Source organism: Diceros bicornis, chromosome 14, assembly GCF_020826845.1.
Source record: "Diceros bicornis minor isolate mBicDic1 chromosome 14, mDicBic1.mat.cur, whole genome shotgun sequence".
NCBI lineage: Eukaryota > Metazoa > Chordata > Mammalia > Perissodactyla > Rhinocerotidae > Diceros > Diceros bicornis.
The window spans coordinates 10,644,609-10,656,651 of record NC_080753.1 but is presented as its reverse complement, the minus strand read 5'-3'; the positions used below and the strand labels follow the sequence as shown (position 1 = coordinate 10,656,651).

Genomic DNA, 12,043 nt, shown 5'->3' with positions numbered 1-12,043 from the left:
CTGGATTCCATAATATATGCCACAGGATCGTATTAGAAGCAAAACTTCTTTTGGTACTTCTGTGGCTGGTCCTCCTCTCTCCTCCAACGACATCTCAACCCCAAACAGCTTCCTTAATATATAATTCTTTTTGAATGAACTTTTGCTTTAAATTTCTTCAAACTTAGGGTCTCAGTATATTGTTTCTCACAGTTCGGTCTGTTCTTTTCTGGTTTCTGCTCCCAGGAGGCTGGGAGTGTTTTCTCCAAGGTCTCCAATGTCTCCTTCTAGACAAAACTATTGACCTGTCCTCAGTCTGAATTTTCTCAAGTTCTCCAGTGCCATTTCATACTGCTCACCAATCCTTTCCACTTGAAATTCTCTTCCCTTGGCTTCATCAACACTACATTTTCTTGTTGCTTCATCCATCTCTCCAAATGTTCCTTTTCTGTTTGCCCAGATAGATCTTCTTCTTCCTGTACCCTAATCATGGGCTTTCCCCAAATTTCTGTCCTTAGCTCTTGGCTCTTCTCCACATATGCTCTTCTCTGGAATCCCCTGAAGATCCCTTCTCTCTGAGAGATTCAATGACCACTTGTATATTGATAACTCTCAAGTTTATTATCTGTACCTCTGACTTCACAGCTCTGCTCACGTACTTCCAACCGTCTAGTAGACAGATGCACAGGCTATCCCACTATGCTCACCAAACCTACCCAGAAAGTCATTAGTTTTCTCCTTACCATCACCCTCGTTCCTCTAGGTAGTCTACTGGTTTTTTATCTCCCAGGCCAACAGTTTCAGGTCATCTTTAATCCCTCTCCTTCATCCTCTGTGCCGTCACTAAGTCCCTTCCTTTCTTCCTTCAAAATGTCATCTTTTGAATTCAATTTTCATCCCATCTGAGTCCTGGTTTTTATCACTCCACTCTGACATCACCAGCTCAGCTTCTTAGCTTATCTCCCTGACTATGGACTCTGCTCATTTCAATTAAGAGATTCAGTTTCCTAAAACATTATCTTTCAAGCTCCGAGTGGTTAAGTGATTTACCCAACGCCCTCACAGCCATAAATAAAAGAGCCAACAATGAAACTCAGCCCTGCCTCCCTCCAAAGCCTGAGTGCTCTCCCCCACCCCAGAGCGACTCTGACTCTGCCATTCAAACCCAGACCCCGCCTGTGTGCTCCCCAGCTCTGTCGGTAGTGATGTGGTTAGAGGCCCTGCTCCAACAGGCCTCTAACCGTCCCACATGGGGTTCTTGCAGTTCCAACCTTACCAAAAGTTCTGGGGCCTGATCCACTTGGGGCTAACTCAAGGACGCCCGAGAATGCTGCTGAGGCCCTCCACAGGAAGTCTGCTTTTTGGCCAGTTCTACTTAGTCTTTACCCAATTCTGATAGCAAAGTCGGGATCTGTGCCCAAATCCCTGCCTTGGTTAGTGCTCAGTACCCCAGGCCCCTAAGGATGAAGTCCTCTAGTAATGGGGACCCTCAGACCCTCAGGGTCCTGCCACCAGTTCTTGTTACTGGATCTCCCAACAGCAACAGCCCAGCTGAGTGGACATTCACCTGTATTAGCTGCCCTGTGGTCTGGCTGGTTGACACCTGGTTACCTGGGTCTCCTGGTACCTAGGTCTGCCTACCTGGGTCTCCTCTGATTTCTTACTGCTGCAACTTTGCTCAACTGCTATCCAGGTCCTGGAACCTACCTAGCCTCCAATTCCTGTAGCTCTCCATACCTGTCATATTTATCCTGTTCCCAAATGAGCCCCAGACACATTATTGTCCACCATTCCCCTACAAAGCTATATCCCAGGCAAATTTTTAAAAAATAAGAAATAAGTCCTATTCCTCTCAAGATTTGGGTCAAAACCCCAGCTCCTTTCTGAAGCTGGCAAGCTATCTCTTCCTCCTTTGAGCTCCAAGTGCACAGCAGTCAATCAGTAAGATGTGCTATGCATCCACTATGGGTCAGGCTCTGGGCTGCATACAGAACACTGTGTAAGCAGGCAAATGGCTAATAAACCAAAGCAAGTTTCAAAGTTAGGACTCACCTTGAATCAAATGAAGACGATTTTTTCAAAATGCATCATTTTACAAAAAATAAAATTAGAATCAGCCCTAAATTGGCACAGATTTATTAGATAATTCACAGTTAATAAATCTGCATTTACTCTCCTCAAATCTAGTTTGAGAAAGTGCAGCTCTACACAAAATATGGAGATTTTTAATTCAGATCTCTGTATGATAATTATACTGCCATCTAGTGTCTATCAATAGCAGAAAATAGTCTGCATAGTTGACAAACTATAATATCAAGAAAAACCATTCTAAAGAAGGATTGAGTCACAAAATTTTCATGTATCTAAATCAAGTAATACTGTCCAATAAACAAAAGAAATGTGTATACATTCAATAAAAAGAAATCTTTATCTTCTGAGATTACAAGCACTGTCCTAAAAACATTTAAGCATATGGACACCAGGGAATGGGGTGCCAGGTTCACATGCAGCATGTTACTTGAAAGGAACAATTCAAATTGTTGAAGAAAAGAAGCCTGAAATTTATTTTCTTCCACAAGACACGAACACATATGAATCACCCTTCTTATGAACCACTTGAAAACTGGCAATGAGAGACTAAAAGAAATGACAATTAAGAAAAATTGGGCTTACCTGAAAGTGCAAAATTATTGTCCATATTAATCCCAAAGTCAACTTGGGATTTCCATCTGTTATATCATCATTTCTAATATTCACTAATTTCACCTGTTACACATGAAGAAGAGATAAAAGCAAACTGTTTTTCAAACCAGCACAAGTTATCTTTACCTACATAAAAGCAATTCTAAATTACACAAAGAAAAAAATGTGTGATTTAAAAAACCAGTAATCCTCAAAATACTGTCTTATCTCCTATCTCCACTCATCTTAGATTGCAAATTATAGAGGAAAAACAGGTATTATTCTGGTGTCGTCTTCTAGAGCAAGTATTAAAAGCACTCACTTGTCAACACAAAAAGTACAATTCAAACTGAGAAGTCCTGAATATTTGAGATTTTAAAATTAAAAATTTATTCTTTTGAAAATAAGTTTTATTTTACTCTTACAATTGAGTAAGAAACTGTTCTGAATCACAAAATAGTTTTAACATCTTTCTCGTACTTCCATCAGAAAGGGTAAAAAACAACCACCTAGCATTATTTTTCTATTTGTCTACCATAAATTGTTACCAAGATAAGTAAATATCTAAGTCACTGGATATTTGGAAGGCTGCTCAAATATAAAAAATATATATATAATACTCAGACTTAAAACTTATCAACTGCCAGGTAAATAAATGTAATGATGATATCTAATGTTTACTTCCTGGACAAAAGAATTAAATATCATGAATTAAATACCACAAATTAAATACAATGATATCTAACATTTTACTTCCTAGACAGAACACTGTCAAAAACATTTCAGACAATGAAATATAATGAACCATTAATCCTTCTGGAAACTTTCATTAGAATTCGGAATAATAAGGCAAATACAAATAACATTTAAATTATTTAAGCACTGTTTATTAAAACTCAATAAATAAAAGTATTTTAATGTTCATAATAAACTAAATAAATGAATAATAAAAGATAGCGCTTCTCTCTCTCCCTTTCCCTCTCTTTTTTCCTACTCCATTAACGTGGAAAATTGTTGCCACTTCTGATTTCTCATTGTTTTCAGCAACTTTCAGTTCTCCTGAATTTCTTTTTATCCTTTTTTCTACTAATTGAAAAATTAGCAATACTTTGGCTTATACCACTATAACATACAATGCCACCAAATCAAGATCATATCCAATATGGTATACATTCTTTTCCTTGATTTCTTCTAAAACCTCAAGCTACTCGGGGATTGCTGTCAGAAATCTTGTTTTATTTTTAACCCCTTATAAATTATCCAATATTATCTACTTATAAAAAATAAAATACTGCCTCATCACTACTAAGTAAATGCTTACACTAATTTTTTAAAAGTATTATATAAACCATTTTTTATAAAAATAAAGTAATTTTATATACTAAGCATAAAAAAATAAAAGTATTGCCTCCTCACTGCTGAGAACTGTTCATGGGCATTCTTAACATTCTGTTGCTACTAAAATGTCATTAACTTCCTAGGCAAAAGCATTCCAATTCTAACAGAAGGAAAATCAGTACTAGCTCTTATTCAGATGGAAATGTCGCCACTTATAATTCCTCTGGGCTTACTTAACTTCCTTTTCTTTGGAGCAAATGTTTAAAAACATTTTTAAATATTTGTCTCACAAAAGCACATGTTTAATGATTATAATTTACAGTCAAATTTAACCTTCTCATTCCCTGACATGTTTCTATGTATATTTACTCAGTCACATACGTTTATACGATTACGGTCTTTGAAAAACATCATACCTGGCGTCTTTTCAAATAGTCAAGTGCAATTTGTACATTTTGTAGTCTGTGAAAACGCATCCGACCTTTTTCTCTGGGCTAAGAATAGAAAAATGCAAGGTATAAAAAACACTATAGTTTCTGATACCCCTGACCATGCTAAATATACTATATAAATATACTTTATGCTCATCTTAATATGTCAAGACAGTATTTGTTTGGGTAAACTCATTACATTTTTTAAAGATATTTTTAATTTTTTTGTATTATCTGGAATTGAATGGAAACTACTAGGGATTTTTCTGAATATTTTTTATTTAAACATATAGTTTATTCCAAATGTTTTTTTTAAACAAAAGGCAAAGAGAAAATACCATAGAACACATAAGAACACATAGACTTTTTATATTCCCTATACTACAATTCTAGCCCTCAGTTATTTAGCTATGGATGTCCAAAAAGAATTAAATACCACTCCCCATTTTGCCTTCTTAATAAACTCTATTATCAAGAGAGTTATTCTAATTATGTATGGCATGTTAATGAAAATGAGGTAAAGTCACATGCAGTTAGTATAAAAATCACCAAGAAGGAGAAAGACACTGGAGTTTTACTTAGCCATGATAGAGGAAGAGAGAAAAGCAATTAAAACCATATAATATATTTCCTCTTTATTTTATTTTAGCTTTTTCACAAAATCAGTTGGACTCTGTAATAGTTTTACACTGCTTGAGGATGGACATGATTATCTACTGTCTCAGGAAAACTGACAAACCATATTTCTTTTCCTTGATGTCGTTTCTCTTAAGAAACGTTACAAGGTAGCAGAAGGAAAACATAAGGAAACAGAGCTGAGAAAATGTTTAACAAAAATACAAAGAATGGAGATGAAATTTACCACATAAAATCTTCCAAAGGGAATAAAAGATAAAAGAAAACTGACAGCTTAGCTTCTCAAATATGCATAGGTGGCTGAAGCCAAAGGCACCATAATAAAACAGACAGCAGACTACAAAATGGAAAAATAGGGAGAAATGATGTTGATCAATTCACCCACTGGATCCAAAAATGGCACAATTTCCAATGAAATCAGGGGGCGCTAGGGATGTAGATGACAAAAGCAGCACATGTGTCTTGCAAAGGTGGGCTGACGTCAACTAAGGCACGGAGATGAAACAGCTCTGTGCATTCTATCAGGACTCTAGATTTTAAAACCTTCCTCCCTTCTAAATAAAACGAGACACGCAAGATAGGTAAAGAATGTCCATCAAATACCTATTGCCAACAGGTATGATTTAAAGCATAAGCTTAAATATTAAATAAATTTCCGTAAGTTCTTTCAAATAAAGCAACCAATAGTTGCCATGTTTGAAATTTAAATTCCAGAAGTGAATAAATTTGCATAAAAATTAGCAGGCTAGTTGTAAGATTTCCGTATTTATATAAAATATATATAAAATTCTTTAGCTAAAATACCACCAACATAATTTAAGTGTATATGTTTAATTACCATGCAGTGTACAGTAACGTATAAATAAATTTAAAGAGAAAATATTTCCTTTGTCCAATTTTTTGGTACACACATCCCCCTCACTATGCGTTTTGGTCCTTTCTATAGTTTTCTACAAAGGAGCCTGAACCTGTGGATTACTTCTCTACCACGTTAGCGCTCACCGCACTCTAACAGCTAGGTTAGTCGAGTTATGGGGGCCGACACCTACCCCCTTATCCTCATCCTCCACATCCTCATGCTGTTCATATTCGCATGCTTCTGTTGCACTCACCAATCGTAAGGTCTTCAAAAAATCTCGCTCCCTTGGCTAATGAATACAACAGACAGAAGATAGGACAGCAAAGACACAAGACAGACCAGAAATGAAAAGAAGAGCATGAACAGAACAGAATGAAGGAGAACAAGTAACCAAGGAGGGGACATAATGTCCACAAAAAAAGAAATGACACCTGTGGAATGGGTTAGACCATTTTTCAGAAAGCGATGTTTATTTCCTTGCTATTTGTGAGTCTTTTAATATGTGGTTATATTATGCATCCAACTTCTGCTAACCAAAAAAGCCCAAAGGTAAAAAAAAAAAAAAAAGCAAGAATAAAAATAGTATTTTAATTATAGGATTGATTATACAAGCAGGGTAATCAAAGTGCTTCATTCTCCCAAATTCACATCACTTGAAGTCTGAAAATGATTAGGAATCTAACCAGAGCTTTCTTTTTCAGGCAGAACTCACAGCTCAAAAGATGAATGTTGCAAAAATCTGAATAGTCTGTGCTGAAAACATACTGGTCATATATAGAGAGGATTATATGTTCTTCAAAGTAAATTAGGAAATTTAAAACTTACCAAGGTATCTCCTGAAAGAACTTCTAAAAGAGAGATCAAATTGTGTCCATCTCTCAAGTCTTCATAGAGGTCGTTCACGTGTTTTCGAACCTACACAGAGAAAAGCAATTTAAAACTTTTAGTCCTAGAACCCAGGATCGTCCTTAAAACTGAAACAAGAGAGAGGCCAAGTGGAAAACACTCCTCATATGGTGTTCATTCACGCAGCGATTTTTAAATTTTGATTCTCTCATTACTTAAAAACTAAATTTAAAAACTAAAAACTAAAAACAAGTAAATTGCAAATTAATAATTCAAGACAAACAGAATTATTACATCTTTAACATGCTAGAATAAATATAAGCCTGGACAATGACATGGGATTATAATTTTTTAAATACAGGCAATGGCAACGACCCTGCTCACGATTCCTGACAGAGCAACCCGAGCCGCCTTAGCAAGAGGGGCAAGATTTTCACCCCAGTTTCTCTTTCTACTCTTTGTGCCACAAGATCCAGGATGCCAGAGAGACACACTCCACACTTTTAAAACCCATAGACAATGTTAGCTCAGAGCCGGTCTTCCTCAGCAAAAAGAGGAGGATTACCATGGATGTTAGCTCAGGGCTACTCTTCCTCACAAAAAATTTAAAAAAAATAAATAAATAAAACCCATAGACATAAGCTGGGGGAAGTGTACATGAGACTCGCTGCACTATTTTTGAAACTTCCTGTGAGTCTATAGTTACTTCAAAATTTAAAAATTCGTATACATCAGGTTAGAAGAGCTCTGCCCAAACCTCCCTCTGTACAACATAAGTCTTCTTGTGGAGGAGGGTTTTCACAACCACGTTAACACTAGCACAAAGTTAACACTCAGCCTATAACAGCATCTTCCTCCATTCCACAGGCCTGATTTAAGCAGGCGATTTTAGAGCTCAAACCACCAAAGATCTCCCAAAACCTTTGTTCAGTCGGCCAAGTAGGGATATCTCCTGCACATACTTGGCCTCCTGTGAGGTTTGTGCTAGACAGACAAAAGTCAAAGCAGGCTAGTAAGATGGCTGCTCCTCGGTGGGTTGGCACATTTCCATTTTCTCATCTTTTGGTGATTCTGGGCTGCATTGCTTTGTGTGCTCTCATGAAAGGAGCCACAGAAGTGGTCCAGAAAGAGGCACAGACCAGAAGCCTACCTACAGCACACGTGGGTCACAAGCCATACACGCTTGTCACTCTGTGGAGTAAACTCTGAAGGTTTTGTACGTTATGAGTCAATCTTCTTTGCACTTCCAAAATGGCAAATGAATGCACAGCACAACGTAATAAAAAGATCTAAAATAGGATCAAAACTATCTGACTACATAACAATAAGCAAGAAAAGGACTAATGTAAATGGGAAGCAAATCTCTGATGGTTAAGTCTTTCATTCTAAAAAAGTAGTTTAAATGCCATTAAACTTGATTCTCTTAGTTGATTATATACATACTTTGCAGTATCTTTTATTAGTATCAGAAAATATTTTTGATTAATGAAGAAAAAATTCCCTTAAGAGTGTCAAATCAAATTTACTGGCTCCTATACCCAGTGTTTTGGGACTTTTTGTCTAAGTCACAGAACCTTCTAATATTCAATTATCCATCTATGCATCATCAACTACAAATAATATAAGTAGTAAACTTAAGCTCAGTAGCTCTAAGTAACTGCTAATGTCAATAGCACCTATAAAATGGCCAGTAAAACTGAAAGTGACTCAAAAATTTCTTTAACCAAGTGTCCCCATCTTCACGAAGTGACATCTTATTTTGATTTCCTAATTCCCAAGGAATATCAGTTAAATCTTTGGTGATACAAGATAATTATACAACAGTAAAAGAAAGCTTAAAAAATACTTCATTTCTTTAAAAAAAAAAAAAAAGCATATCGTAAAACATTTTAGGCAATCCTTATTTAGAAAATCTATAAATATCCAAATAAGTTACAAAAGGATTACTCCTTCCATTAGAATGTTTACCTTGGGATACCATTAAATGATAATCCTCCCAAGGCTTCAACTGTGTTTCAGAGATGAATCAATTTTCAAAGATCTTTTCAGGAATACACCTACTACTATTATATCCAGGCAGATAAGCAACTTTTAGAAATGAGCACTAATACTTAATTTTAAATTCACCTATGAGAGCCCTATAAGAATTCACTTAACCCCTTTCCAGGCCGTGAGTTTAATTTATAAGGCTAAGGCCCTACTTAAAAACAAGGCAAAAGAGCTCAGCATGTGAATTCCATGCACATCAATGCACCTAAATCTACGTACTTGTCTGTGCATCTCCAGTGTAACCAGAAAGCAGCCTAACTCTCAAAGAGCCTGAACGGGAACATAAGAGATCCCATTTATATAAACAATATTATGTAGTTCCTGGTCCTCAGCCAACTGCTTAATCTCTCAAAATAAATGACTTTATTGTGAGGGTCTGACATCCTCAGCATAGAAGGGGCAGTGGAAGACAAGCACCGATCAGGATGAGGCCTCCCATTTCAGTAACTAACACACAGTGCTGAGAATTCCGAGCTCTCTGGTCCGCTATACCCACCCACACCCTGCCAGAGTCACATTTCACTCCATACCCACTTCCTATGTCATTCTCACTCGAGGACGGTTAAAGATGGAGTGTGATTCTGAACACTTATTTCATAGGAAGGCAATTTCACAACTTTGCCAGCCTGAACTAAACCTTCTGCATCAGGGCAACTTTCTAAAACCACATGTCATTTTTCACCATCATATTTATGCAACAATAAAGAAAAATTAAATTAGGCATGTTTAGAGAAGGAGAATAATAATATTATGCCACGCAAAACCAAGTTAAGAAAAGAGAAAACATGATATGAGGGAAAAAGAATTAGGAGACCTGCATTTTAGTCTTGCTTCTGCCACGGGTCTCATAAACTAGCACCAGCTGCCTAAACTCTCTAGGCCTCCATTTTCTCACCTGCAAAATCAACATTTGAAAACAGCCTCTAGCTCAAACTAGAGAATAAAAATTCTATGATCTGAAAATAAAATCATCATTTTTTAAAATCAACGTGTCAACTTAAAAGAAAATGCATAAAATGGAAAGCTACTCTTAAGCCTTGTGGCTTAATTTCTTTAAAATTTTAGAAGAAAATACAGAAATAGACTAATTTAACTTCTGCAATGCTTGAAAAAACCCTGAGGCAATGGTTATCATGTAATCCTGCCTATTTGTCCTATCTTAGGTGATTATTCTGAGGGTCCAGAGAAGTACTCCATATGAAAAATGCTACATAAATATAAGATATCATTATCATCATCTTCAGAATTCTGTGTAAAACAAATGTCACCATTATTAACAATAATAAAAATACATACACGATGAGTTATTACTAGGTACGTGACCCAGTGCTAAGTGATTTATAAATATTGGCTCATTTTCCTCACCACAAAAGAATGGGATAAAAGAGAATGTTGATTAAAAATCAAAAATCAAGATTATGGGGAAGGAGTGGTAGTGGATAAGCCGAGTGGAAATAATTGGGGTTCTAGAAAAATATCTGACCAAGTGATCAATTTAAGGGAAAGAGAAGAAGGAATTAAACAGTTAAGCTGACACAGAAAAGCTTTTTATTTTGTCCTAAGTCTGAGTCACCGACGTTCGGCCTGCAACTGTCTTTCACAGATGACTACACTAACCGCCCACAGTTGTCACCTTCCATTTTCAATTTTTAATAAAACATTCTTTCTTCTCATTTTGGATATGTTCTCCCGGTGGGACAAAACACTGTCAGAATACATAGTGCCAGAGGAAGTGATGAGCAGGGTGATAGCACTCTGAGATACTCTGGGACTAGATTATATAACTTGAATTACATAATAAGGATGAAGCATCATTTCTGGCATGGCATACAATTGTCCCAGAATTTTGCAGTGCTTTTTAAGATGTGTCGACTACACTGCGCCTGCAGTTCACCCCTAGAGGGCACTAATCTTTTGCTTAAGAGAGTATCCTAAGGAAGGAAAAAGCAGAAAAAGGGGACAGGGATTCTAAACAAGGTGCGGGTGACGATGACATAGGCAATATTTCAAATTTATTTGTGAGAGAGAATAGAGTAGATTCTGCCAGGTCTGTATCATCTAAATGGCTTAAATGATCAAAAATACTACTCTAAAAGTTTTATTTTGTTAACTTATAATTGCTTGGTTTTCATGGGCTAAATCGAATTCAGCTTTGAAGGTAAGATCATCATATGGTTTATTTAGCGTTCAACACTGCCTTTTTCAAAAGCCTGACTTTGTAGCAGTGGATATTAATCTAGACAAATTCCACAAAAATTTTACTTCCCATATTTAAACTTACTGCTACCATGCAGCTGCAGTTCAATTCAGGTCACTAAATATTGAGCATCCATTATATGCCAGGGTATCACTGAACTTCTAAAGGTACACAGATGAATAATAAGAGCGTGCTGGCTCTTGAAGCCTGCAGTCTGAGATGACAGAAACAGAGAGGACCTTTAACCGAGTCTGGAGTCTAAGAAGTCCTCCCAGCAAAGAAGACAGGAATGTTCCAAGGGGAGGGAAGACAAGAACAACAACAAAAAAAGGCAAGGATGCAACTGTACGGTGAGTTCCAAGGAAGAAAGCAGTCCATGAAATCAGGGAAATGGGAGGTGGGAGGTGAGGGAGGACAGGTGGGCTGGGAGACATGGCGGCTTTACAAGCCACTTGAAGAAGCTTTGACTTTTCCTAAGCAAAGAGAACCGCTGCAGGCTTTTAAGCAGAACAAGGACACAGCGTCTCTGACCAACATAAAAACCTCCTCCCCATTATCTTGAGCAAACCCGACAGATAAAGACAACAGGGGTCCAATCTGCACACAATAATGGAGGAAAGGTCCCTCAGGAAAAAGCAAATAGAGAGGACATTCAATCAGCGAGTCCTGGGCAGAAGGCTCACACCCCAGCACGCGGTAAGGAGCAAAATGTCTGCCACAAGAAGGAGTCACAGTCCTCTTAAAGAAGTCTTACATCTAAAGGATACGGTGTTCTGGAAAACAACCAGCTATCTTTAGAAAGGAACATAAATAATAAAAGAAGGCTTGTCTCAGATGAGATCATCTCACTGTCTTGTACAGCATACCTCGTTTGATTGTGCTTTGCTGATAACTTTGTGTTTTTTACAAATTGAAGGTTTGAGGCAATCCTGCATCGAGCAAGTCTATCGGCACCATTTTTCCAACAGCACTTACTCACTTTGTGTCTGTCACTTTTTTTTTTTTTTTTTTTTTGGTGAGGAACAT

General features: G+C 37.0%; 1 protein-coding gene across 17 annotated transcripts in view; it reads right to left on the bottom strand.

The window, feature by feature from the left end:
* Positions 1 to 12,043, bottom strand: part of DST (dystonin) — a 441,352-nt gene that overhangs the window by 212,646 nt on the left and 216,663 nt on the right. For 15 of the 17 annotated variants that reach the window (XM_058554117.1, XM_058554104.1, XM_058554107.1 and 12 more), the window contains 3 exons: positions 6,751 to 6,840; positions 4,416 to 4,493; positions 2,653 to 2,745 (listed from right to left, as the gene is read on the bottom strand). In XM_058554117.1, the coding sequence (XP_058410100.1) occupies positions 2,653 to 2,745; positions 4,416 to 4,493; positions 6,751 to 6,840 (261 nt within the window). Of the gene's footprint in view, positions 1 to 2,652; positions 2,746 to 4,415; positions 4,494 to 6,115; positions 6,215 to 6,750; positions 6,841 to 12,043 lie in introns of all 17 variants that reach the window. The other 2 variants (XM_058554118.1, XM_058554119.1) reach the window with 1 other exon arrangement.